Source organism: Mytilus edulis, chromosome 2 (genome assembly GCF_963676685.1).
Source record: "Mytilus edulis chromosome 2, xbMytEdul2.2, whole genome shotgun sequence".
Classification (NCBI taxonomy): Eukaryota; Metazoa; Mollusca; class Bivalvia; order Mytilida; family Mytilidae; genus Mytilus; species Mytilus edulis.
Window position 1 is genome coordinate 34,859,384 of NC_092345.1, and position 26,661 is coordinate 34,886,044.

At 30.7% G+C, this 26,661-nt stretch overlaps 1 protein-coding gene across 1 annotated transcript in view; it reads left to right on the forward strand.

Moving 5' to 3' along the window:
* Nucleotides 1–26,661, forward strand: part of LOC139510829 (uncharacterized) — a 193,618-nt gene that overhangs the window by 17,802 nt on the left and 149,155 nt on the right. Inside the window, exons 3-29 of the mRNA XM_071297365.1 lie at nt 542–663; nt 3,939–4,244; nt 5,508–5,715; nt 5,996–6,246; nt 6,948–7,161; nt 8,049–8,300; nt 8,682–8,813; nt 10,661–10,864; nt 11,141–11,398; nt 12,182–12,392; nt 12,617–12,786; nt 13,385–13,549; nt 14,296–14,418; nt 15,269–15,391; nt 15,711–15,842; nt 16,488–16,604; nt 17,163–17,426; nt 17,715–17,846; nt 18,385–18,510; nt 18,863–18,988; nt 19,684–19,815; nt 20,106–20,369; nt 22,875–22,988; nt 24,130–24,255; nt 24,751–24,888; nt 25,735–25,857; nt 26,155–26,409. Coding sequence (XP_071153466.1) covers nt 542–663; nt 3,939–4,244; nt 5,508–5,715; nt 5,996–6,246; nt 6,948–7,161; nt 8,049–8,300; nt 8,682–8,813; nt 10,661–10,864; nt 11,141–11,398; nt 12,182–12,392; nt 12,617–12,786; nt 13,385–13,549; nt 14,296–14,418; nt 15,269–15,391; nt 15,711–15,842; nt 16,488–16,604; nt 17,163–17,426; nt 17,715–17,846; nt 18,385–18,510; nt 18,863–18,988; nt 19,684–19,815; nt 20,106–20,369; nt 22,875–22,988; nt 24,130–24,255; nt 24,751–24,888; nt 25,735–25,857; nt 26,155–26,409 — 4,788 coding nt within the window. The remainder of the gene's footprint in view (nt 1–541; nt 664–3,938; nt 4,245–5,507; nt 5,716–5,995; nt 6,247–6,947; nt 7,162–8,048; nt 8,301–8,681; nt 8,814–10,660; nt 10,865–11,140; nt 11,399–12,181; nt 12,393–12,616; nt 12,787–13,384; nt 13,550–14,295; nt 14,419–15,268; nt 15,392–15,710; nt 15,843–16,487; nt 16,605–17,162; nt 17,427–17,714; nt 17,847–18,384; nt 18,511–18,862; nt 18,989–19,683; nt 19,816–20,105; nt 20,370–22,874; nt 22,989–24,129; nt 24,256–24,750; nt 24,889–25,734; nt 25,858–26,154; nt 26,410–26,661) is intronic.

A 26,661-nucleotide genomic window follows, 5' to 3' on the forward strand; every position in this document is an offset into this window, starting at 1 on the left:
TTATAAACCTCCAATTCCCCAGTTTCAAAATGCTGTAACTTTCTTTATAATGCTGGAAAAGTTATAAATGTGGTATGTATGGCTAGCTAACAGATTACTGTTTCAAATTAATATAATGCAATGTTAGTATTATACAACAATTATGTCCTCCTGTTAACTATTTACTTGCTTGCTAATACCTCAATGGTTTTTTTCTAGTATAAAGCACCGTATATGATATGTACATATTTCATTAACATGTTACTCGTCACCATCTTGAATACTAGTATTCATATCCCGGATATTTTTGCCAAAGTCATCAATCAATAAATCTTAAAAGTCATAATTTGCAATCTTTTTGCATCTATCATTATGGTTATATGCGACTCAAATAATTTACACGAGAAACAACAATTATCGACCGCAACACAACAACAAGTAGGCAAAACAAAAAGGCTTCAACGAGGTTAATTAATACTTATCGGCCGGACAGGCATCCGAACTCTTATATGGTCATTCATAGTTCTGTGATGTTAATAACACATGTATTACAATATTCCAGAATTTATGGCATTCGGAGAAACAACTGGTGATTCACGACTTTACGGAGATGATGTGTCAACATATAACTTAGGATGTTTCACATCAATTCCTTTCTTGGGTGACAGTTATAGCTACTTGACAGTAAGTTTATACTCTTCTACACATTTCATGTCATTTGCAGTTCAGCAAACTCAAATTTGTTTTTCGTTCATGTATTTTTAAACCGTGTTTGTTCCTTTTTATTCACTAGTTGTTTCAAGGTTTGCTTACCTTAGCTATGTGATACTGTTGATTATTCAATCTAGGAGAGGATAGAAGGATGTCATCTGAAATTCTCAGAAAATTAAACGCTGAATTTAGAATTCTTGAAAAAACAAAGCCATCTTTCGAAAAATTAATCACAAATTTCTAAATTCTAAGCACAACACAAAATAAGTGTAAATCCTGAAATACCCGCGAAATTAAAGACCTAATTCCTACGTCACGAAAAAGGTCCTTCCACACCTCATCTATTGTAGTTTTGATCAGTTACCATAATGCCAAAAAAAAAAAAAAAAAAATAGTTGCATTTGATACATATTCAAATTACAAAAAACAAAAATGTATTCGAGCAGTTACAAAATGTATTTGCCACGAGCCAACTGTAATTATGAAGTGAACGCTTCTTTATGTAACTTCATTGGGGTGTGAAAGCGTTGACCAAAGTACATTTTGTATGAAGCGCTAAAAAATACAAACATAATATAATTATCTGTCCATATTTACAAGGATTTTATATAGTAAGAAGGATTGGAATCATGTGGACTTTTTCATAGACTGTCACTATATTATACAAAGTATCCTTGACATTTATAAACATTGTACAATTTAAGATGTTCGCTTGTCATGTTTTTGAATTTCTTTCAGATTTTCGAAATCCTCTGGTTTTATCCAAAAAAATGACTTAAGAAATTTTGCTCATTTATCCCCATTTTTCTTTTCATAAATATTTTACATATATAATTATATGCCACCTGTAAAAGTCTTATAAAATCTATGTTATTTTTAATAGTTTTTGAGAACTTAAACTTGTCAATGATATTAAAGCTATGAAAAATCAAGAGAGAACATTTTCCCGCCAAAACTTTAATGGCTAATATCTCGAAAACAAACAAACGGACCTATATATTTTTTTTTCGCTCTCAGTCTGTTGGTTCATTTATTAATTCCCTATCAATATATAATAATTTTATGAAAAGTTTGTTACTGAGTACAGAGCTACCTTTAAAAGAAAATAATGTAACAATAATATAAACCAATCGCTGCTGAGGAGGTGGTTCATATGATCTAAACACAAAGTTATTTATTACTCAATAAACATGATAAGTAAAAGCATTCATTCTAGAATTGTACACGTCACTTACGAATTTAACAATAATTCTAATTATATCAGTCTCACCGTTACTTACGAATTTAACAGTAATTCGAATTATATCAGTCTCATCGTCACTTACGAATTTAACAGTAATTCTAATTATATCAGTCTCACCGTCACTTACGAATTTAACAGTAATTCTAATTATATCAGTCTCATCGTCACTTACGAATTTAACAGTAATTCTAATTATATCAGTCTCATCGTCACTTACGAATTTAACAGTAATTCTAATTATATCAGTCTCATCGTCACTTAAGAATTTAACTGTAATTCTAGTTATATCAGTCTCACCGTCACTTACGAATTTAAATGTAATTCTAATTATATCAGTCTCACCATACGTATAAAATATATATAAATCTTGCCGTATTCAATAGTCATATTTAAAAAAAGAGGGAACTCTTTCATTAATGTTAGAAAATAATTGCTCTCTATTTTTATTTAATTTTGTGCAGTTTAAAGTGAAATGCAATTCATCTTCTACTTATAAATTAAAGATACTATAGGGGCAAATTCTTTCTTCTAAAGGAAATTTTAAATTACTGTATGTCGACCTTTTTCAATTTTAAGAACACTATTATCAAATACTTTCCTATACTTTCGTTAGATAGAAAGTCCCTGCTATTACCAGAGACTTGTGTTATGACTCTGCTATTAACATATACAAATGAATGTTGTGCTATATATTTTTTGTCAATGCCTAATAAATAAAAATCTTTAAAAGGCACAAGAACAAAGGAAAATTGTATTCGTTCCTTTCTACAGACTGTCTTTGCATTAAGTCAAAATTTTACTGTTTCAATAATTATTTTGATCAAGTTTATAAGGAAAAACAGTAATAATTAGTATGGGACGAGTAACCTTGGGACGGATTGAAATATCACAATTATGTATTGATTTCTCTCCCCAGACTACAAAATGCCCCTATCGTTTTCTGAATTCATTGTTTTGACAGTCTGTCACTATAAGTACTATCTTATGTAGATGATCTATCAGCATAAGCTTGTACTAGGATTGATATTCAGATCATATCTTCTTAACAATGTACATTTGAAAAGTACAAACTCTATAGATAGTCCCAGCTTAGACTTAATTAGCACTTACAAGTTAAAACCATATAACTTTATTATCTTAAATGATGATCAAGCATTTATGTTTACATTTTGCTGTGAGAATGATGCAAACTTGTATATTCGTGGACATTTGATTTCATGGTTTTCCAAAATAGATATATAGGATGATGTGGTATGAGTGCCAATGAGACAACTCTCCATCCAAGTAACAATTTATAAAAGTAAACCATTATACATGTAGGTCAAGGTACAGCCTTCATAGTCTGCATTAAATCATACAACAAATTTCGGTTGGTTGAACATTTTAATTGGTGGTTAACATTGTACCCACAAAATCCACCAAAATTGGTATCCAACAAATTATTATGAATCCACAGTATGTAGGGTAGTCCTGCCACATACGTACATGGCATGGGCTGCTAATTGTAGTTGTGTAGTTGTCAAACAGTTTCAAAAACAGTTCCATCTAAATTTTGTGTATATTAAGTCATCCATAAATGCATGTCACTAAGTTAATTTAATAAATACAGTACAGGATATTGAGAGGATACAAAAATACTGTGGCAGTCTGTCGGATCCTCGGTACAGGTTGCTTTAATATTATATATAAATCATGAATTTGCTTATGTTTACATCTTTTTAAAATACTATGGGGAAATAAGAAATGAATTAGTTTAGCTATGACATAGTTAATAATACCCAGTCTTCATGCTTAACAACAAGTCCTACAGCCCTGGTTTGTTAAATTCTTCTCTCTTCTCTATAAGCCAACAGAATCTAACTAAAATTTTCAAAAAAATGAGCTTCAGGCTTGTGGACTCAATAGTTTATTGTGAATGCTGAATCACTGTGAATACCTACATGTATTGCTCTCATGTCATAACACAATCTGCATATTCATTTTAACTTTTACTTTTCATTCACAGTTTTCTTCAAATGGTCTAGCATGCATGGGTTGCAGATATACTTCTTATGTTCCAAGAGAATTGAGCTTGTTTTCAGAAAGAGATATAATAGCTGCATTATGGACAGATTTGGTTGTATCTAGTTCAACGGAGAAGATGTTTTATCATCTCTATAGTGATGATGATGAAAATGGAGATAGAACACTGATTGATTCAGTGTTGAATAAAGTTTCTTCTAATGTCAATTATTACGCTCGAACAAGTGACTTTTCAGCATCTTGTGTGTATATTGCTACATGGGAAAATGCAAGGCTATATGGTGATTTTGTAAGTACATGCAGTAAGATTTAGCCAAATGAAAAATGATGTATGTTTCCTATTACCCTTTTTTTTAAGCTAAAAAAATAGCCTACTCTAAAGTTTCATTTTTTAATAAGCACTGTAAAAGTCAGAATGCCTCTCCCATAGACTCAATGTTAAAAAAAAAGGTAAAAAAAAATAAAAAAATCCCTACCTACCTACCCTATTTTTTTCAAAGATGTAATCATGGTAATAGGAAATTTACACACATATATTTTTTTGGCCTTTTATATAGAAATGATTTTTAAGGAGATTGATAAAATGATTTATGAACCACAAAGACATGATATTCATTGAGACCAATAACCAAGGATGAATATCATATACCTCTCTTTGGTTGATATATCATTATACATTATGAATTGATAATGCTGATATTAAAAGTATTATATTTTGTTTACCCATCTTCAATTTTCTAGTATGTATTCAAGACATTTAATTGCTCCTTGCTTTTCAAAATCCAATGCAATTTTTATCTGCTTTTGCAGTTCCTAATTTTGATACCAGTAAGTTCATTAAAATTCCCTAAAATATTAGCACTAAAAAAAAAAGAAATAGAAAAAGGTTAATTTGCATGAAGTCATAAACCTACCTTATATACATGATAGACTTTGCCTGAAACAACTATTTACAAAATGTAGGTTCATGTTAGGCTTAGCTGTTCCAAGGGGCTAGCATTGGGGTCTTAGCGTGACGCGGGATTGCCGATTTTTTGTAAGCGTGACACATGAAAGTTAAACTATTTTGCTGTGAAAACGGGAAATGAAGTCTAGCGGGACACTTGAATAACAAAAAAAATTAGAAATGCTTACGTACATAGTGTAAGCGGGATACAGGAATCTGACAAAACAGTAAGCGGGATACGGGAATCTGACAAAACAGTAAGCGGGATCCGGGATCAAGACCCCCCAATGAGACCCCCTTCCAAATCTTATATTACAATGATAACCCTCTCATGATTTTTTCTCATGTTGTCAATATGATGTTTCATAAAGCAATATGCTTTAAACCATTTAAGAAGAAAAGAGATTTTTTAGTCATATTATTACATTAAGTACTAGGTCCTGTTGAAAATTATGGAAATTGTCTTATACCAAGTTAAAGTGATAATTGATACTTTTGTGCATGGACACCCCCAGAATGCTTCTAACAACTAGTGTCAGTCAGGGGAAATACTTGTTTAAGTGAAGTTTCACATACATTAATTTATTCTCTTTTTCTCTTTTTCAGAAAACTGTAACATTTCAATTTATTTTGGCAACAAATGGTGAAAAGACCTATGCTTACTCCTTGTTTAAGGATGTCACTATCCTGTCTCCACCTGGTGGCAGACAATGTGCTATAGGATATTCTGGATTAGGTGGACACAAATCAAGTATATACTCCTTCACAGAAAGTGCCTTTGACGTTAGTAGATTTAGAGGGAATACATTTGATGGTGGGTATATAGTGACATTTTTAAATATTAATTTAATGCCATTACAACAGGAAAAATGTCTCAATCAACAATTGTATTTTAAAACACACAAAATATTTATATTGAATAATTATGCATACCTTTATTAAAGATATTTCTGGATTATCTGAACAAATTCATCTATACCAAAGAGTTAGAATTTTAAAATTGTGTTACAAGCTACACAGTATAGGGCAATTCACTTTTTTTCAACTGTAAAATGATTGTTTACTGAAATCATATATTTAAAATTCTATTGCAGGTGCAAATGGTGTATATTTTATGTCACTTAATGCAAATGGTCCAATAGTACAAAACCCAGCTTCTCAGTGTGTGAGGTGGTATCGTAAGAATGTTAATTCAGTTAGATGGAGCTTGTTATTTAGGAGACGGTGGTTATCTAATGTTTGTCCTTGCAATCAGAGAATGATGGTTTTTGATGGAAGATATTATTTCTTTTCATATCAAAATAATGCGGTGTGCTTTGCCAATTACAGATTTGGTATCAGTCGTGTAAGTACACATATATATCTGCTTTAATGTGCATAAGTGAATCCATGTAGATAAGGACATCATGTTTGCCTGTGATGTTTGGAATTGGATAGCATACACCTGATGTTTAAATGCAGTAAATGTCTCTTATTCATTCCTTATCATCTTTTATCCATGGTAAACACATTTACATGTTATAGCTTTTATAGGCCCTCACAATTTTTCTTTGACTAAAAATAGACTTTGGAAGTGATTTGACTAATATATGAATTTATGAAGATTTAGATTACAAATAAAGAACAAATTTGCATGTTTAAAGAAAACCCTGACATGTGTTACACCTCCCAAAAATCATGATTAAAAAATTCCTTTAAATTTAGATAAATAAATTCAGGATTGATAAAATTTGCAAAAATATATATTAACAGAATGGTGTAACATATTTTTTATGACTTTTTGTACTTGTTACCTTTCTTCTTTGTGTACCTTTTGATACATGCATTTATTTTTGAAAATCCATTAAATTGATACCCACAAATAAAATTACCTTCACAATATAAATTGATGATTTCAAATGTATAAACATAAAACACCAAAAATCTACATGAGAGCTAGGCCTTGTTCATATTTCGTATAAGAAAAAAATATTTGTATAACATTTATAAGCTCATACCAAACAAAAGTGATAATTTATAAGTAATAAACTTTGTTTAACTTTTTAGATTTGTTGCTATCACCAGTTCTATGGGTTCCTGCTTAGGAATAGTCCAGATGCTGGTACTATGGTTACAGGGAATCCTTTTACTGATATTGTTACATACCAACAAGATAATGTCATCCCTAAAGAAAATTGTTGTGAAAAATCAAATAATTGTTATCTGTACTACAGAGTAAGACCAGTGGGATTTTGTTACAGGCGGTCACCATTTGGTATATGTAAGTACATGTATTCTGCTGATATATAGGTCTAGATGAGTGTACTATATTATAAACCAACTTATTTTCCTGACCTTCCTTAAAAGAAAAACAATGCAAATATAAATTGTCATGTATATGTTAACGTTGATCTAGATCTGTCTATTCAACTGAATCAAGAAAATTTGAAATCAACAACTTTAATCACCACAAAGTGGACTTGCATCTAGGGGAGATTTTCTTGTGCCATTTTGATTGCCTCTTTGTGTCTTTGAGATGAAGAACAGCAATAAAAGCACTCCTCTTTTGCTTTGTGTTTGTTTATTGCTGTACATGTACTGATTGATTTCCCATATCCGAATGGATATTCCATATCTGGATGGATATCCCATTTCCGGATGGATATACCATATCCAGATGGATATCCCATTTTCGGATGGATATCCCATATCCTTTGTTTTTCTTTTTACAGCTTAGAAAGAACAAAACTCAAATTAAACTATCCGCAAAAATATGTTGGTTTACAGTTACAAATGTATACTCTGTTTTGCTGTGAAGAATTGCTTCTTTAAATGTTTGCTTTTTCATATTGATTTCTCATATACAATTTTATAAGTACCACTTTTTAAAACTTGAAAAAATTATGAGCAATGGTTTATCAAGCTCAATGATCAAACACTTTGTCCTGAGAATAAGTAGCTGAAGTTGTCGATTAGCAATCACTGTATGAAATAAGATATGCTTATCATACATTATGGAGTGTATTACATAATGTAAAATAATTGGCATAGAGAACTTAGTTTTGAATATATGCATGCATGTATTGGTTCTATAATTTCCTTCACGTTATGAATAAAAATAACTCGTTTCATATGACTTCAATTGGTAAATTTTGTATACATTTTCAGTCTTTACCTTTGGGGATCCTCATGTTGACACATTGGATGGATTTCAATATACATTTAATGGCTGGGGTGAATACACAATGATGAAAATTACAAATGAAAATGTAACCTTTGAAGTTCAAGCTAGAACAGACTTAGCTACTTCAAAGAATGGAACTGACCTAAAGAAAATAAACGCAACCATATTTAGTGGTTTTGCTGCAAAAGAAGATGGAAATGCAACTATGCAAGTAGAACTAGCCAGCGATTTGGAAAGTAAGTTATAAACCCTGGTTATGCTTAAAAACAACGAAATGAAATTATTGTTTCTGTTTTGTTTTAGTCACATAAACTATTTAAAAATTGTTACCATAATTTCTCTTAGAAGTATTTTTGAAATTTTGAAAAAAGCACAGTTTTAAATGTGTCAAAAGTGAAAGATTTTTTTATCATTTTGAAGTAATTATGTAAAATGGATGTTGCATTCTATATGGAAATAAAAGATAATTCCAGAATGCCCTAGCTAATCAATATTAAGGAATGATATGAGACTTCTAAGAAATTTAATTGTATATGAAATATTATAATGTTCTTTAATTCAGATTTATGTTGTTATGGCCAGTCTTTTATAATATTTGAAAACTTTCTTTATTACAGCAATGGTAGTTTATGGTAATGGAAATGACTACACAACACGCTTTAATACTGAAGATAACTTTGCTGTTTTTCTAACTGGGATCGTGTTGAGGCGTCAAAATCATACACTTGCTGTTGCTTTCTCCGAGTCAGGTGATTGTAACAATATTTTTAATCTTTATATCGTGTTGATCTGAATTTCATAGCAAGGCACGCGTTCAGGAATCATACATGAATATTGCATTTGGAAAAAAGGCCCCTTAGATTAAGTTGACTTTACCATTTTAGTTTACCCAAAATATTTGGTTTTAACAGCTCAGATCATTGTCAAAAAAATATCATCCATGTATTAAGGTGATTGATTGTTGTTTGCATTACGCTGCATTAGCACAAAATCCTTGTTAAGGAAGACTTCTTGTACCATGCATGCATGATAATGTATGACAGTGTTACATATGTTTTATACTTTGGATATCTTTAATTTTACATATATCTCTTGGAAAGAATAATTTAATGAAATAAAGAAGTAAAAATATTTGATACATGGTTGATAAACCTAGGTTGAATCTACCAAATTGTCTATGGTCAATACCATTTTTAGCTCACCTGGCCCAAAGGGCCAAGTGAGCTTTTCTCATCACTTGGCGTCCGTCGTCCGTCGTCGTCCGTCGTCCGTCGTCGTCCGTCGTCCGTCGTCTGTAAACTTTTACAAAAATCTTCTCCTCTGAAACTACTGGGCCAAATTTAACCAAACATGGCCAAAATCATTATTAGGGTAACTAGTTTAAAAATTGTGACCGGTGACCCGGCCAACCAACCAAGATGGCCGCCATGGCTAAAAATAGAACATAGGGGTAAAATGCAGTTTTTAGCTTATAACTCAAAATCCAAAGCATGAAGAGCAAATCTGACATGGGGTAAAATTGTTTATCAGGTCAAGATCTATCTGCCCTGAAATATTCAGATGAATTTGACAACGCGTTGTTAGGTTGCTGCCCCTGAATTGGTAATTTTAAGGAAATTTTGCTGTTTTTGGTTATTATCTTGAATATTATTATAGATAGAGATAAACTGTAACAGCAAACATGTTCAACAAAGTAAGATTTACAAATAAGTCAACATGACCGAAATGGTCAGTTCACCCTTTTATGAGTTATTGCCCTTTATAGTCAATTTTTAACCATTTTCCGTAAATCTTAGTTATCTTTTACAAAAATCGTCTCCTCTGAAACTACTGGGCCAAATTGAACCAAACTTGGCAACAATCATCATTGGGGTATCTAGTTTAAAAATTGTGTCTGGTGATTCGGCCAACCAAACAAGATGGCCACCATGGCTAAAAAGAGAACATAGGGGTACAATGCAGTTTTTGGCTTATAACTCAAGAACCAAAGCATTCAGAGCAAATCTGACGAGGTTAAATGGTTTATCAGGTCTTGATCTATCTGCCCTGAAATTTTCAGATGAATCGGACAACCCATTGTTGGGTTGCTGCCCCTGAATTGGTAATATTAAGGAAATTTTGATGTTTTTGGTTATTATCTTGAATATTATTATAGATAGAGATAAACTATAAACAGAAATAATGTACAGCAAAGTATAACCTAAATAAGTCATCATGACCAAAAAGGTCAATTGACCCCTTAAGGAGTTATTGCCCTTTATAGTCAATTTTTAAGAATTTAAAATTTGTAAATTTTCACTAACATTATCTACTGTAACTACTGGGCCAAGTTCATAATAGAGATAATTGCAAGCAGCAAGAATGTTCAGTAAAGTAAGATCTACAAACATATCACCATCACAAAAACACAATTTTGTTATGAATCATCTGTGTCCTTTGTTAAGTATTCACATAGACCAAGGTGAGCGACACAGGCTCTTTAGAGCCTGAGCCTCTAGTTGACAATTATTTTAACATATATAAGATGGTGAAAAAGCATTTTGATATTGATTTATGTTTCTTCGATAAATATATATATAATCCTTTACATTTGCAGGGATTCAGTTAAACTTTCAGGTAAAAACTCGGCAGTTGACTTTGTCAGCATCAGTTCCTGAGGATTTTAAAGGTCAAGTTAAAGGTCTTATGGGCAACTTTGATGGCGACAAAACCAATGAATTTATATTACCAAATGGAAATGTACTTACATCTAGTGATGTGGATTCTGAAAGAAAAATCTATAACAATTTTGGTCAGCTGTGTAAGTAATTGAATCTCATATTTAGTGATGTTAGTTTAAAAAAGTAAAATGACATAAAAAAAACTCTAGGTTTTAATTAAAAATGTAAACTTGTTTATTATCTTTTGTGACATTTTTTAAAATCTTTTCTTTTGAAATTTCTTAACTTTTAACATGAGAAGAGTTTTAAGTGCACTATACTTTACAATTCAATGGATCAACTACAAATTTTTTAGCACCCTTTATCAAATACTAGGTATCTGTTTTAATTATAATATTACAATTTTTGTATTATAGGGGAGACAACTGCAGCCAATACAATATTTGATTATACTGATGGGAAATCCTGGGCTGATTATAGTCACCAAGATTTTGTTCCATTATTTATTGATGAATTTGACAATAGTACGCTCCAGTCAGCTTATAGCGTCTGTGGTGGCAGTACTGACCAATATAAAGCTTGTATCTTTGATTACTTAGCAACTGGTGATCAGTCATTTGCTGATGATACTCAATCAACAAATGTGGAAGCCGAGTCTGAAACTGCACAATTACGTAAGTTTTGTTTTTATTTTTACACTTTAAAGACTATATTACATATTTTGGAAGTGTAAGCTTTCAATGTAAAATTGTTGAATGTCTTAATTTTTTTTGAAGTTGAAGTACAGCAATTAGAACCCTACTCATGAGAATTGAGTTTAGTGATTTTGTTTAATATTCAAAGACATTAAATCCCCTCTTTCTACAATTATTGACAGTGACCGAATCTGGTTATTCAGATACTTTTGAATAAATCAAATTAGCACAATTTAAGTCTTCTAATATTAGAATATGATATCCTTAAGTTGAAGATATTTTCAGAGTTTTGATCAATTTGAGTCATTCATGTTACATTTAATCTTTTCTTGCTGTTTGTTTGCTGTAACTGTTCCTAAACATCCTTGAATATCAAATACTCAACTGTTTGAGTTCCTGTTGATGATGCATATCTACAATTTGGTCACATGGTGATGAAATTTACATAACAGATTCAGCTAACTAGTACTGTATCTCGGAACTGTCGTTTTATGATTGATTTTGGTTGCTTAATGTCCAGTGTCATATCATATATTAAGAGTTTTAGAAATGATGATGAGATTTGATTTAACAACCTAGACTACTCACAAAGGTCTTGTCCCGTCTGTAATTCAATAACAAGCTCCTTTGAAAACATTGGGGTTAATATTCCTCAATCTTTGTTTTCTGTATAGTTATGTATAGACTGTTTGTCTTGATTTAAGTGATCTTTTTTCTTTTGATGAAGCTGTTATATAATTCAATAAATTCATTATCTTCCAGAAAATGAGGCACCAGAAATAGAGGGAGAACCCTCTATCAAAGTTGTAGTAAATCAATCTATAAGTTTCAACTTCCAAGGTCAGGATGATAAACCAGGTTTCATATACAGTATAATAGATAAGCCAATTGGAGGCACTTTTGCATCTAATGATTCTACAGGAAATTTGACATTAACATGGACACCTGCAAATCTAGATACAGAAAAAATCAGGTAACTTTTGCATAGGTATTTTGTTTTTAAAAAGTTCTAGGGTTGAGGAGTGAAACAATGAGAATGTGCTGCATTTGATATAGCATGTAGTTATTTGGTATTCGTTATATATTTTCTATTTTATTTTGTAATGATATTATGTAAATTGAGGAATATTAATTTTCTTTCAGACTTTGATTAAATTGTGTATATAAATGTGTAATTATCTTACATAAACTCCACAGGGTAACTACTATGGACAGTGATGGTGTAACAGCAGACGCTATAGAGGTGATCATTATGGCGTGTAGTGGATGTACGGGTGACCACGGAACATGTGACTATGAAAATCTGAGAAATGAATCCAATCCAAACTACGTCATTGCCTCATGTAACTGTACAACTGGTTGGTCTGGTAAGGACATATTTTTTTATAAAAAATATAGTTGTGATTTGATTTAAGATTGCATCTGCCAGATAACCAAATCTGGAATTCAGCTATGGGAAGTATACAATGAATGTTCTGTTATATAGAATTTAAAAGTATTGGAATCTAAATCAAAACAGGTTCCAGGAAAAACATTTTGCAAAATTTTATATTGTTTTTTTCCTATAATCTTGCAGTTACATCAGGTGTTGTATCAACTCAGTCAAATGTGCGATGTTTAAACCTGTTAAATTTAACACTTGTTAAATTATCAGCCTTAAATCACATAGAAAGGACACCAGTTTGGGAACCTTTCTTCCTCAAAAAAATATTTTCTTGTTTTATTTGTCCAATATTGCATCATTTTTTTCCTGAAAATTTTTCAAATATAAAACTGTTGGAAAACCAGCATGGAAGCAGCTGAGTGACTGACCACTGTGTAAGTGTGAACTTGAGGTTGAGAGAAAAAAACATTTGTATCTTTTTGCTTTGTATGAAATACCAGTAAGATTGACAAGTCATATGTAGATGGAGGACATATACAATAAATAAATACAAACCTTATTTCTTTACTTCTCTTTTTTAGGTGATGACTGTGAAATTGATACAGATGCTTGTGCTGATAATCCATGTGCTTTAGGACGTACCTGTATAGATTTATTACCAGCTGATGAAGTAGCACTTGGACGTGGTTACAACTGTTCTAATTGTCCACCAGGCTATAATATTACAGCCGATGAAAAATGTGAAGGTAAATAAAGAGATCAATTAAAGAATTAAGAATTATTCTAATTGCAATGAGGGCATAAATAAAGAACCCTTTTCATTATAATTTTAAACAGTAAAGGTTAAGACTGAATATTTTAATATTTAAGAATTGAATGCTTCTTTTTGTAAATTCATTGGCATGTAAAAGTGTTGACCAAAGTACATTCTTAAAATGTGCACACGGTCAACGCTTTTCAACCCTATGAAATTACTAAAAGAAGCATTCAATACTTATACATAATTATATTTTTTCGCTATGATTCTTTTATTTACTTGTGCACTTTATTGTAGAAGCATGTGTCAACATGAATGTTACAATTCGTTTTGAAATGAAGTTGACTAAGGAATAACGCGAGATTGCAGTTAGACAATCAGAATAACCTATTATAATGAAACATACATCTAATGTAGTTATTAACCCTTGACACACACACACACAAACTCTTATTGAAGGAATTTGGTTCATTGATGTTTCAAATGAATTTTCCAAAAATGATAAATCGATCATTCTTTATAATTGATGAACACATGATTTCTTTTTTTTTATATTACATCATCTATCCACAATGTTGTTTTCTTCCTGTAATGATTTTCATTACTCTTATGTATTTTCCTACTTTTTTCTCATAACTCTTATAATATTTTGTGTCAATTGAAGAAAAAAAAATGTCAACTTTGAAAGTGATGGAGTTTGATAATTGCCATTAAAAAAGACTGTTTTATTTTCAGATATAAATGAATGTTTAGATGGAACTGATAACTGTCCAGCAAACAGTAATTGTACAAACACAGATGGAAGCTTTACATGCAACTGTCTTGCAGGGTTCCGAAAAGTGGGTTCTCTATGTCAAGGTTTGTACTAACATAACATTAGTTTATTTTAGGCTCAATCAAAGTAAATGATGTTTTGGGCCCTTAATAGCTTGCTGTTTGGTGTGAGCCATAACTCCGTGTTGAAGGCCGTACCTTGACCTATAATGGTTTACTTTTATAAATTGTTATTTGGATGGAGAGTTGTCTCATTGGCACATCTTCCTATATCTATTAAATCATTTTTATGTAAAAGATTAAAAATAACCTTTGTGACTTTCCAAGCAGATGTTTCAGTCTGTAGTTCATGCAAAATTGGTGCATTAAGGTGGTACCTAACACTACAGGGAGATAACTCTGTAAAGTCAGCTTAACGTTTTAATTACATTGTGTTGTAAAAAGAATATTAAGCTTCTCAGTGATCAAAATTAGTCTTTGTCAAACTGCTATATAACCAGTGTAATTTTTTCAGACAAAACAGTTGGTTCAAAATTTTTGTTAAAGGGTTAAAGTAAATACTTTGACAAAATTTTATGAAAATTAAACGAGCCAAATTAATTTTAGTGAAAGTGTTGGGTACCACCTTAAGCTCCTATCTACGGAAACTTGATTTTGGCAATTTTTCTTCTTTAAAAATGGGTAGTAACAAATATAAACAAACTTTATATAGTCCTATTTCAATCAACTATGAAAAAAAGTATTATGTTAACACATTGACACCATTTGTCTAGACATAATTATAAATGATAGAATTTCAATGAAACATGATATCTTATTTGAATGTTGAGCAATATAGAATGGAGAACAGTTATAATAAAATTTTAAAAATCAACTTGAACAATCAAGTTTTAACCTGTAATAAATTCAGATCACTTTAATTGTATTTTCACAGATATTGACGAATGTACTGAAAGGACAAGTGGTTGTGATCAAAATTGTGCTAATAGCGATGGAAGCTTTACATGTAGTTGTGTGTATGGATTTGAGCTGATAGCTGATGGTAAATGTAATCAAAGTAAGTGTAATTTAGAACCTAAGTCACAACTTTAAACCATATATAGTAGGAAGGTGTATTGAATGTAGGTAATTGTGTTATTTCAGTTTCTCATTTTATAATAAACTATAGTTAATGAATAAAAATTGTAAGTAACTTAATTCAGCAGGTGATTTTTCAGAAAGTCTTAGGTATATACATTGTAAGATAATAGGATAAACTTATTGCATCCAATATTTTTTTTATTAATGATGTCAGTATGATTCAGTGAATCATTATCCTGCTTTTCCATGTCTAATTTTGAAATGTTTGATTGTTTAATTTTCTATCTACATTTCAGCAATATTTGATGTCTGTACACTGCAGAATTTAACCTGTGGTTATGGTTGTGATAATACTACAAATCCAGGGACGTGGGGTTGCATATGTCGTGAAGGATATCGACTTGATATTGCTAGTGGCAATTGTTCTAGTAAGTGTCATTTATATAAAAATAGGTTGTGGTATGATTGCCAATGCTAGCAACTATAGGTCACTATACAGACTTCACCAATTAACAAAATTCATAATGTTTAATAAGCTATAAATTACCACAGCATGACAAAGGGAAAAAAATAAGGACCTTACTTATGCAAAAATAATAAACAAATAACAATTATGACAGACAGCAATTAAAAACAACCACATGCAATAAAATTGAGAAAGGAAATGGTGAATATGTCAAAGCGACAACCACCCGACCATAGAGCACTCCAAATTAGAGACTCCTTTACTTGTTTAAAACACTAAAAAAGTTTGATTTGCAAAAGCCCACAATCAGAAAAGCAGGATAAAATTTCTGCATTTTTATTGTAAAACAAAAATATGTAAGTACTGGAATTGATATTGATATGTTTCACATACCTTATTCGGAAAGAAGAACATACGCTGGCATATATATATATTTATATATATTGTTAAATATCATTGCTCCTAGTGTAATATACTTTTATATGATATTAAAATTCCTGTCATAAGACAATACTCTAAAATGAAATTTTCACACAGTAATATGCAGCTTATGTGAATTAATACATGTGGCAATCTTTCTGAAACTATTAAAATTTTTACATTTCAGATATAAACGAATGTGATGCTAATGTATGTACACAGAACTGTCAGGATACTGTTGGTAGTTATATATGTTCCTGTTATACAGGATTCAAATTAAATGCTGATAAAACTTCATGTTCAGGTAAAAATTATTAAAAAAATAATGCATGAACTTGAATCACTTGATTATTTGATTGTCATGATGCAAATATTTTGTGACAATCTCTCTCCATTGAATATATATCAGTTTGATAGTAATATACTGTCTTTCATAATGCCTTCAAAGATCTTCAAAGACAAGAAAAGTGAGAAAAAAAAATCAATATAAATCACTTTTAAGATCTTTCAGCGATTTTTATTCTACATATCATTGCCCATCACATGATAAAAAAAAATAGTTAGTTTAAAAGATTATTTTTTTTGGCAACTTAAACCATTAAAAGAAAATCATTACAAAGAGATACAGACTTGGTAATGTTAATGATACTTCTTGTGTTTTTTCTTGTACAAAAAGATGGGTAATGATTGATATTTCATACCAGACTTGATTTTTGGGGAATTTGGTTAAGTACTGAAAATTAACAATTTATTAGCAATTTGAATCAAAATGAAAAATAAAAAACAAACTGATACTTTTGGCAGTCTCTCAAAAGTTTTTTTTTATTATGTGTATTAACAAGCATGCTCTATCTCTTAATAGCCTGTGTGAATCCATTTTATGGTGACAACTGTGCAAGTCAATGTAACTGTGGACCTGGAGCTGACAGGTGTGATCCTAGTCGTGGATGTGTTTGTAACAGTGCCTGGACTGGAGATAATTGTGACGTTGATGTCAATGAATGTGATAATCCAGGCATATGTATAAATGGCGACAAGACTTGTGTAAACGAAGATGGCGGCTATCAATGTAATTGTGGATCTGGTTATGAAAAAGTGTCTGCAGACGACAGTGTTTCTTGTGCAGGTAAATTTTCGGTAGAATTATGTACAATTTTTTTAAAATGTATTTTATAATCACATATTGTAGAATGAGTCCTGTTTTTATTTTCATTGTTTAAAATTAATTTTCTTGTCAGACTAGGAAATAACTGATTTTTTAAGCAATTTCTAGATTAATTTAAGGAAAAGAAAAGAAGACAAACTTTATGATTAATGAAATTTGAGGTTCAATAATTTTATTGTTGTTCTATTTCATATAAAAAAAGTTTGCCACCACAATGTTTTAAATTTATATCTTTATGCTTAATTTTAGATATAAATGAATGTAGTAGTGCAACAACGAACAATTGTTCAGCAACAGTTTCAACGTGTCAAAATACTGATGGTGGATATACCTGTAGATGTAACACTGGCTACCAAACAATAAATCCATATGAATGTGAAGGTATGATCATATATGTAAAACATAGAATATTTAGAGAATAAATCTATTATATCTATATAGTTAATTTTAGAGATTCCTACAGTTCTAAGTTTTTGAAAGATTCCATGATTAAATGTAAGATCATGCACACGTTTGAGTTTATGGTTCAAATCAACAGGGGCTTATTTGTTAGTTGCATACCTAGTGCCTACCACGAAAATATTCTTGTGGCATTGAAAAAATACCTACTTTTTCATTGCTCTGCCTGTTAAACATGATACACCAATAAGAAACCAACTCAATGACAAAAATAATCCAAAAGACTTCTAGAGTCTAGAGAGAAGCATAGTTTTCAACAATAGACAAGTGTTTATATTAATATACAGTATTTCAGACTCAAATCATCCAAAATTTATAAAAATGCAGTAACAATGAGAGATTTTCCATTTACTTAATTTTCTGAATGACAAAAATATGACAACCACTGGAAATGCTATTGCTTTTTAACCTAGTTGGTAGTAATAGATCTTAATTTAAAAAAAACTTTGATATACTTCAGATGTAAACGAGTGCACAACAGAGTCTGATGATTGTGAACAAGACTGTGTCAATAATGTGGGAAGTTATAACTGTCGATGTTTCTTTGGTTATGAACTCAACACTGACAGAAAAACTTGTAAAGAAGGTAGGTTGATTAGTTTCTGTATATTAAATAAGTTTCTTTATATTGAAAATGTTTCTTTAATTGAATATGTTTCTGTATATTGAATAAGTTTCTTTATATTAAATTAAGTTTCTGTATATGAAATAAGTTTCTGTATAATAAAGAAGTTTCTTTATATTGAATTATAGTGACATTTAAAAAGAAATATTAAAGATTTTAAGAACTCTTCTATCCCAATATCTCTGATGATTTTTTGCTGATAATAACTTTTAAACTTTTTTTTTGTTACGTTTCTTTTATTAAAACTATATACTCTTAATGAATTTTGACAGATTACAAATTTGAACATGAGATATATGATTTCTATTTTTAGTGTCTGATCCATGCGGTACCCTGAGTAATCTGACCTGTAGTTATGCATGCAGACTAAACGACACCACTACATTTTGTTATTGTCAGTCAGGATATAAATTACTGGCTGATGACCAGACTTGTACAGGTAAATCACTGTTAACCGTTTTTATAGCTATTTTTCTAAATTTTCCTTGGATCTTACTGTCAGACTGCTAATTTCCTTTCTACATGTTCTAAGCAAAGAAGTGTGATATGAAAAGTTATCGATAGAAACTAAGGGTGCATGTGGCGTTGTCAATGAAATTAACAACGTTGTCATTCGTAAAATAGTGATAAACAGATTATCATTGGTCATCTCATCTCAATTGCATTTCTCACTCACAACAATAATCTACAATTACTGTATATGATCAGTGTCATTCATAACATTGATGGTCACAAATATTAAACTATGTGTTCATATAATAAAGGACTTTGTTGTGAGCTAAACAAAAGTGTGTTAATGGAATGAATAATTGAAACATGGAATGTGTCAAAGAGACAACAACCAACCAATTAGTCTTCAACTCAGTGAGAAAATCCTGCAACCAGAGTTTGATTGCAGCTGGCATGAAACAATTATGTATACTAGCTATAGTTCAGGGAAATGCCAAAAAACTTACCTCCAAAAAATACAAATGAACCAAAATTTGATAAAAAAAATTAAGACTATAAACAAAGGCTAGAGGTTCCTAAAATATGAAATTATGATAATATTTCATAATGATATGGAACAAATCTATTTTTAAAATTTTACCACATCTTAACTTTAAGTGTTTATTTTGCATATTTTGTTTGTAGATATAAATGAATGTGCTGATGACAGTAAAAATCTGTGTACAGATAAGTCAACTTGCTCCAATATAGTAGGAAGTTTCAAATGTAGTTGTCCAATTGGTCAGTTTTTGGAGAATGACCAAAGAACTTGTTCAAGTAAGTACAAAATACTTAGTAAAGTTAAATCTAATTATTTTTTTTTTTTTTTTTTTTTTTTTTTTTTTATTTGAATTAAATATGAATAACTGCTGTTGTTACAGTATTAAAACAATTGATCAATTGGCAGAACATTGAATTAGTCATCAAAGTTGAACTAAATAAAGGCAACAGTAGTATACCGCTGTTCAAAACTCATATTTTGTTCTACTAGTACTAAAAATGGACAAATTGAATTAAAGAATACATTTCCTGACTTATTGGTGGAATAATGTTTATGTACATTTCAGATTGTGATCAGTTTCACTGGGGTGATAACTGTAATAATACATGTAACTGTGGCACTGGAGCAGAGAGGTGTGACAGAATTACTGGGTGTACATGTAAATCAGGATGGCAGGGGACACTGTGTGATGCTGATATCGATGAGTGTAGTGGTGGAGTCAACCCATGTGATACCTCCTCCAACCAAAGATGTGTCAACACACCTGGCTCATTTGTCTGCCAGTGTGTGACTGGTTATCAGAATGACACAGTCACAGGAACTTGTACTGGTAAATGAACAACAACCCATGATTTTGATTTCAGTACTATTATTAAAATGTTTTTTCCTATACTGTTAGATTTGAACCCCACAAAAATGTCTTTTACAATAAGAATAAAGTTAATTAATCTTGAATAGAACCAAATAATATCAAACCATAAAACATCAAGTAATACTTCGTCAATCAAGTTTTTACTACACTATAAAATACATTAAATAAAAGGTTAATTTATTTGTGACATGTCATCATGTTCATTTATTTTTTTTTGGCACAGAGACTTGGATTTTTATACGACCGCAAATTTTGAAAACATTTTCGTCGTATATTGCTATCACGTTGGCGTCGGCGTCGTCGTCGTCGTCGTCGTCGTCGTCGTCGTCGTCCGAATACTTTTAGTTTTCGCACTCTAACTTTAGTAAAAGTGAATAGAAATCTATGAAATTTTAACACAAGGTTTATGACCATAAAAGGAAGGTTGGTATTGATTTTGGGAGTTTTGGTCCCAACATTTTAGGAGTTAGGGGCCAAAAAGGGCCCAAATAAGCATTTTCTTGGTTTTCGCACCATAACTTTAGTTTAAGTTAATAGAAATCTATGAAATTTTGACACAAGGTTTATGACCACAAAAGAAAGATTGGGATTGATTTTGGGAGTTTTGGTTTTAATAGTTTAGGAATAAGGGGCCAATAAAGGGCCCAAATAAGCATTTTTCTTGGTTTTTGCACAATAACTTTAGTTTAAGTAAATAGAAATCTATGAAATTTAAACACAATGTTTATGACCACAAAAGGAAGGTTGGTATTGATTTTGGGAGTTTAGGACCCAACAGTTTAGGAATTAGGGGCCAAAAAGGGACCCAAACAAGCATTTTTCTTGGTTTTCGCACCATAACGTTAGTATAAGTAAATACAAATCTATGAAATTTAAACATAAGGCTTATGACCATAAAAGGAAGGTTGGTATTGATTTTGGGAGTTTTGGTCCCAACAGTTTAGGAAAAAGGGGCCCAAAGGGTCCAAAATTAAACTTTGTTTGATTTCATCAAAATTGAATAATTGGGGTTCTTTGATATGCCGAATCTAACTGTATATGTAGATTCTCAACTTTTGGTCCCGTTTTCAAATTGGTCTACATTAAGGTCCAAAGGGTCCAAAATTAAACTTAGTTTGATTTTGACAAAAAATGAATCGGTTGGGTTCTTTGATATGTTGAATCTAAAAATGTACTTAGATTCTTGATTATTGAAGTTTTTTGGTCCAGTTTTCAAATTGGTCTACATTAAGGTCCAAAGGGTCCAAAATTAAACTTTGTTTGATTTCATCAAAAATTGAATCCTTGGGGTTCTTTGATATGCCAAATCTAACTGTGTATGTAGATTCTTCATTTTTGGTCCTGTTTTCAAATTTCAAATTCTACATTAAAGTCCAAAGGGTCCAAAATTAAACTAAGTTTGATTTTAACAAAAATTGAATTCTTGGGCCTCTTTGATATGCTGAATCTAAACATGTACTTAGATTTTTGATTATGGGCCCAGTTTTCAAGTTGGTCCAAATCAGGATCTAAAATTATTATATTAAGTATTGTGCAATAGCAAGTCTTTTCAATTGCACAGTATTGTGCAATGGCAAGAAATATCTAATTGCACAATATTGTGAAATAGCAATTTTTTTTTTAATTAGAGTTATCTTTCTTTGTCCAGAATAGTAAGCAAGAAATATCCTATTGCACAATATTGTGCAATAGCAAGAATTGTTTTTAATTGGAGTTATCTTTCTTTGTCCAGAATCAACTTAAATCTTTGTTATATACAATATACAATGTATATACACTTTTTACTACCAACTGATAAATTTAAATAATCTTTAACATTCAGTGATAACAAGCATTTTTTTTACATCTTAATATTTTATGATGTATTTAAATGAGTAGTTATTGTTGCAAACTCCATTAGAAATTTGAATTGATATCAGTTTTGAAAAAAGGGAAACGGGGATGTGAAAAAAAAAGGGGGGGGGGTTAAATTTTTCTCATTTCAGATTTCATAAATAAAAAGAATTTCTTCAAACATTTTTTTGAGAGGATTAATATTTAACAGCATAGTGAATTGCTCAAAGGCAAAAAAAACCTTTTTAGTTCATTAGACCACATTCATTCTGTGTCAGAAACCTATGCTGTGTCAACTATTTAATTTTAGATTTAAAAAGTTTGAAGAAGAAATCTTTAATTGATTTGTAAAATCTTGGCATTTGTTTTGTGTAAAAAAAACCCATGTAATGTCAAAAATTTGATCACAATCCAAATTCAGAGCTGTATCATGCTTGAATGTTTTGTCCATACTTGCCCCAACTGTTCAGGGTTCGACCTCTGCGGTCGTATAAAGCTGCGCCCTGCGGAGCACCTGGTTTAAACATGCAAAAGTAGAAGAAATTGAATCTAGTTTAAAATTCCAGAATAATTTCTTTTCTTTTTAATGGCTGGAGGGCTTTTAAGTTAAACCTGATTATTTTTTTCCAGATATAAATGAGTGTGATAACAATCCATGTGATCAGTTATGTTCTAATACAGTTGGAAGCTATACATGTAGTTGTAGAGCTGGCTTTACAAAAGATGCTAATGACAAATGTCAAGGTAATATTGATTATTTAGTATTTTGTTGGAAAATTCCACATCAGTTCCTGCTATCACAATCTTTAATATATGCATTCTGTGTAATAATAAATGTATTTAAAATTTTGGCATTTAGCTGTATTTTGTCTCCGAATAACCTTAGTAGATCTGCTCAGAATCAACTTTCAATGTCAAGCAACGACCTCTTTTTAATTGTGAAGTCAAAGTTTACAAGTATTATACAAATGTAAATACGTCTATTGTACTAGGATATATTCAGCAAATTGTTGTGTGATTTGCTGTCAATGCTTTGAACCAAAAGAAAAAAATCAACCAATGACTTGACATTATTTTCCTTAAGGGGGAAAAACTATTTAATAGCTCATAGTCTTTTTGATTCTGAAATTGTAAATTAAAAAGTTGTATATATATTTTAGTTGTCACCTCTATTTGAATCAAATGACAAGTTGATATACTAGCAGATAAAGTTAAAAAAAATTGAAATAGATAAAATATTAAAATTGTTTATATTGGATGCTTAAATAGATCAACACAAAACAGTAATTGAGTTAAAGAAAGAAACTTTGAAATGGCTGCCAAAATATATAGAAAGAACTTAAATTCAGTTATGTTTTAATGTTCAAATTGTTTAGATTAATGGGGACGAAGTCCCCAATTACGGTAGAAAAATCAATAAAAAAAAAAAAAAAAAAAAAAAAAATAGGGAAAATTTCCTGAATTTTTCATTCTTCTAATGAACTCAAAATCGCTAACTTTTTTTTCAGATCTACTTCCTGTTCCGGTTTTCTCCGCTTTTGCGCAGATATCTGTCTTGTTTGCATGAGACTTTGAAAAAATTTATATTTATCAGTCTAGTAAAATATAAGATTGGATCTCAATACAAATTTAATTTTAATAATTGTTTGATATGAAAAAACGTTACCTGATGAAACCGTTTCTTTTGTTTACATCGAATATGACGTCATAACTTAAAGAACGTCACAGCTAATTCCCTAACAACAGAATCAAAATCGGGAACGTTACGTACGGTATTTCTGTTTCTTTTATCAACGTGATTGAATTAAAAAAATAATACATACAGACTTCGTCCCCATTCACAGGTTATGCCTGCCTCATATTAATTAGAAATCTTATTTTGTAGATATCAATGAATGTGACACAACCTTGAACAAATGTGACCAGAACTGTCTTAATACTCCAGGAAGTTATAAATGTTCTTGCAATGATGGATACATACTCAGCCCAACAGACCAGAGGACATGCAACGGTAAGTTTTTTGCCAGAAATCCTGATTTCGTGTTCCACCTAGTTAACTACTAAGTTGGAAATAAGAATTAACTCCCATTTCATATAATCTTAGTTGGAAATAAGAATTAACTCCCATTTCATATAATCTTAGTTGGAAATAAGAATTAACTCCCATTTCATATAATCCTAGTTGGAAATTAGAATTAACTCCCATTTCATGTAATTCTTTTTTATTAAGAAATTTTCATGTCGGTTGTTAAAAGGTAAAACATTGATTTAATTATCAGACTTATGTGTTTGGGTATATTTAACTGTTTTGAAATTTTTTACCCTTTTTCTAGATACCAGTAAATGATTATAAGATTTGTTATAATGCAATTTATCAAAAGATCAAAAAGGGCTTTTAAATTTTATCAAGCACCAATCATGTATGAAGAAATCTAATAAAAGATTACAATAAATTTCTGTATGCATTGCAATATTTATATATATGTATTTATTATTTAATTTACAGTAAAGACCGAATGTACCAATTTCAATTGTACCGCACCAGGAACGTGTGCAGTCAATTCTAAACTAGCAGAATACTGTACTTGTCCAACAGGATACAATCTAACAATGATGGCTGATAATATTAGTGGAATCTGTGAAAGTAGGTTTTATGCCCCATATACAAAAGTATTATGTTTTCTGGTCTGTGCATCCGTTTGTTCGTTTGTCCATCTGTTCGTTTGTCCTTCTGTTCGTTTGTCCGTCTGTCCTGCTTCAGGTTAAAATATTTGGTTAATGTAGTTTTTGATGAAGTTGAAGTCCAATGGACTTGAAACTTAGTACACATGTTTACTATGATATGATCTTTCTAATTTTAATGCCAAATAAGAGTTTTGACCCCAATTTCACAGTCCATTGAACATAGAAATGATAGTAGAAGTGGGGCATCCGTTTTCTATGGACACATTCTTGTTTTATATTTCCCATGATTAGTGATTTGAGACAGTTAAGATTTAAAGGGAAACTTATAGTCTTCAACAAGCAATGCATCTTATTAACTTTTCTATACTTTAATTGCAAAAAATGCTGAAGTCATGAAATTTGAAAGACATGACGGAACTCTGATAATGTGAAAGAGTCATTGATTTCAATAAAACCCAGAAATGCATAAATCACAATAAATAATTCTTGTAACTCTAAATAAATCCCTTCACCAATTGAGTTGTAATGACAACAAACAAAGACCAAGAAAATTTTAACTACCGGTAATAATAATTTGTTAAAATCAGAAAAAAGTGTATTTCACCAGAAATTTCTATAACAGTATCTTTAATTTAGACGTAACCCGCGTCTGGCGTATATACTAAATTTAGTCCTGGTATCTAAGATGAGTTTATTTATAGATGACATAACTGTTAAATATTTTAGATATTTTACAAGAAATGTCTATAATTCTATCTTTATTACTGACATAAATAAAGAAGGGTATATTTATTAAATATTTCAGACATAGACGAGTGTGAGCCAAGCAATCCATGTGCTGATATGTGTACAGATAAAACACCAGGATACGAATGCTCCTGTACCAAAAATGGTACAAAACTCGACAGCGATGAACAAAGTTGTACAGGTTGGTATATTATTGTGTGGAGAGAAAATTAATGTTTCATTTTTTTGGTTAAACAATTCTAAATGAAAAATTAAAATGTAGGATTGTTTAGATATAATCAAATAAAAAGAGGTAAAACTTTGTATTGAAGAAATATGTTTTAAATTATATCCTTTATCTTTAAGTTGATACATGTAGTTCAAACTTATTAAAACAATCTTGATATTCAGAGATGTGTATATCTTTGTGAAATTAAAATACAACATATTCTATGGTGTTGATCTATATTAAACTAAATTCAATATTTTATTTTTAAAGCTTGTGCTGAAGGAGAATGGGGACAGAACTGTGTTGAAAACTGTACATGTAAGACAGAAAACACCAATTCTTGTAACAAAACAGATGGAAGTTGTAATTGTAAAACTGGCTGGAAGGGAGATAACTGTGAAACAGATATCAATGAATGTGACAATGCAACAATATGCCAGACTAATTCATTGTGTGAAAACACCAATGGATCCTATGTTTGTGTCTGTAATGAGGGTTATTTTAACTCTGCAGATGTGTGTCAAGGTTAGTTTTCAGAAATTTTCTTTTCATCAATGAGGCCCCTCATGGGGGTATCCAAGTAATCATATAATCACTAATGTTTTACCAATATAATCACTTATTCATTAATTGGTTATTTAAACAAGATAATCAAATAATAAAAAAATAATGAAATATTCAGTTTGGTAATCATATAATCACTATTAAAACAGACAAGTAATCACATAATCAAAAAAACCCATCAGGAGCCTCATCTATAACTGTTTTGTACTTGTC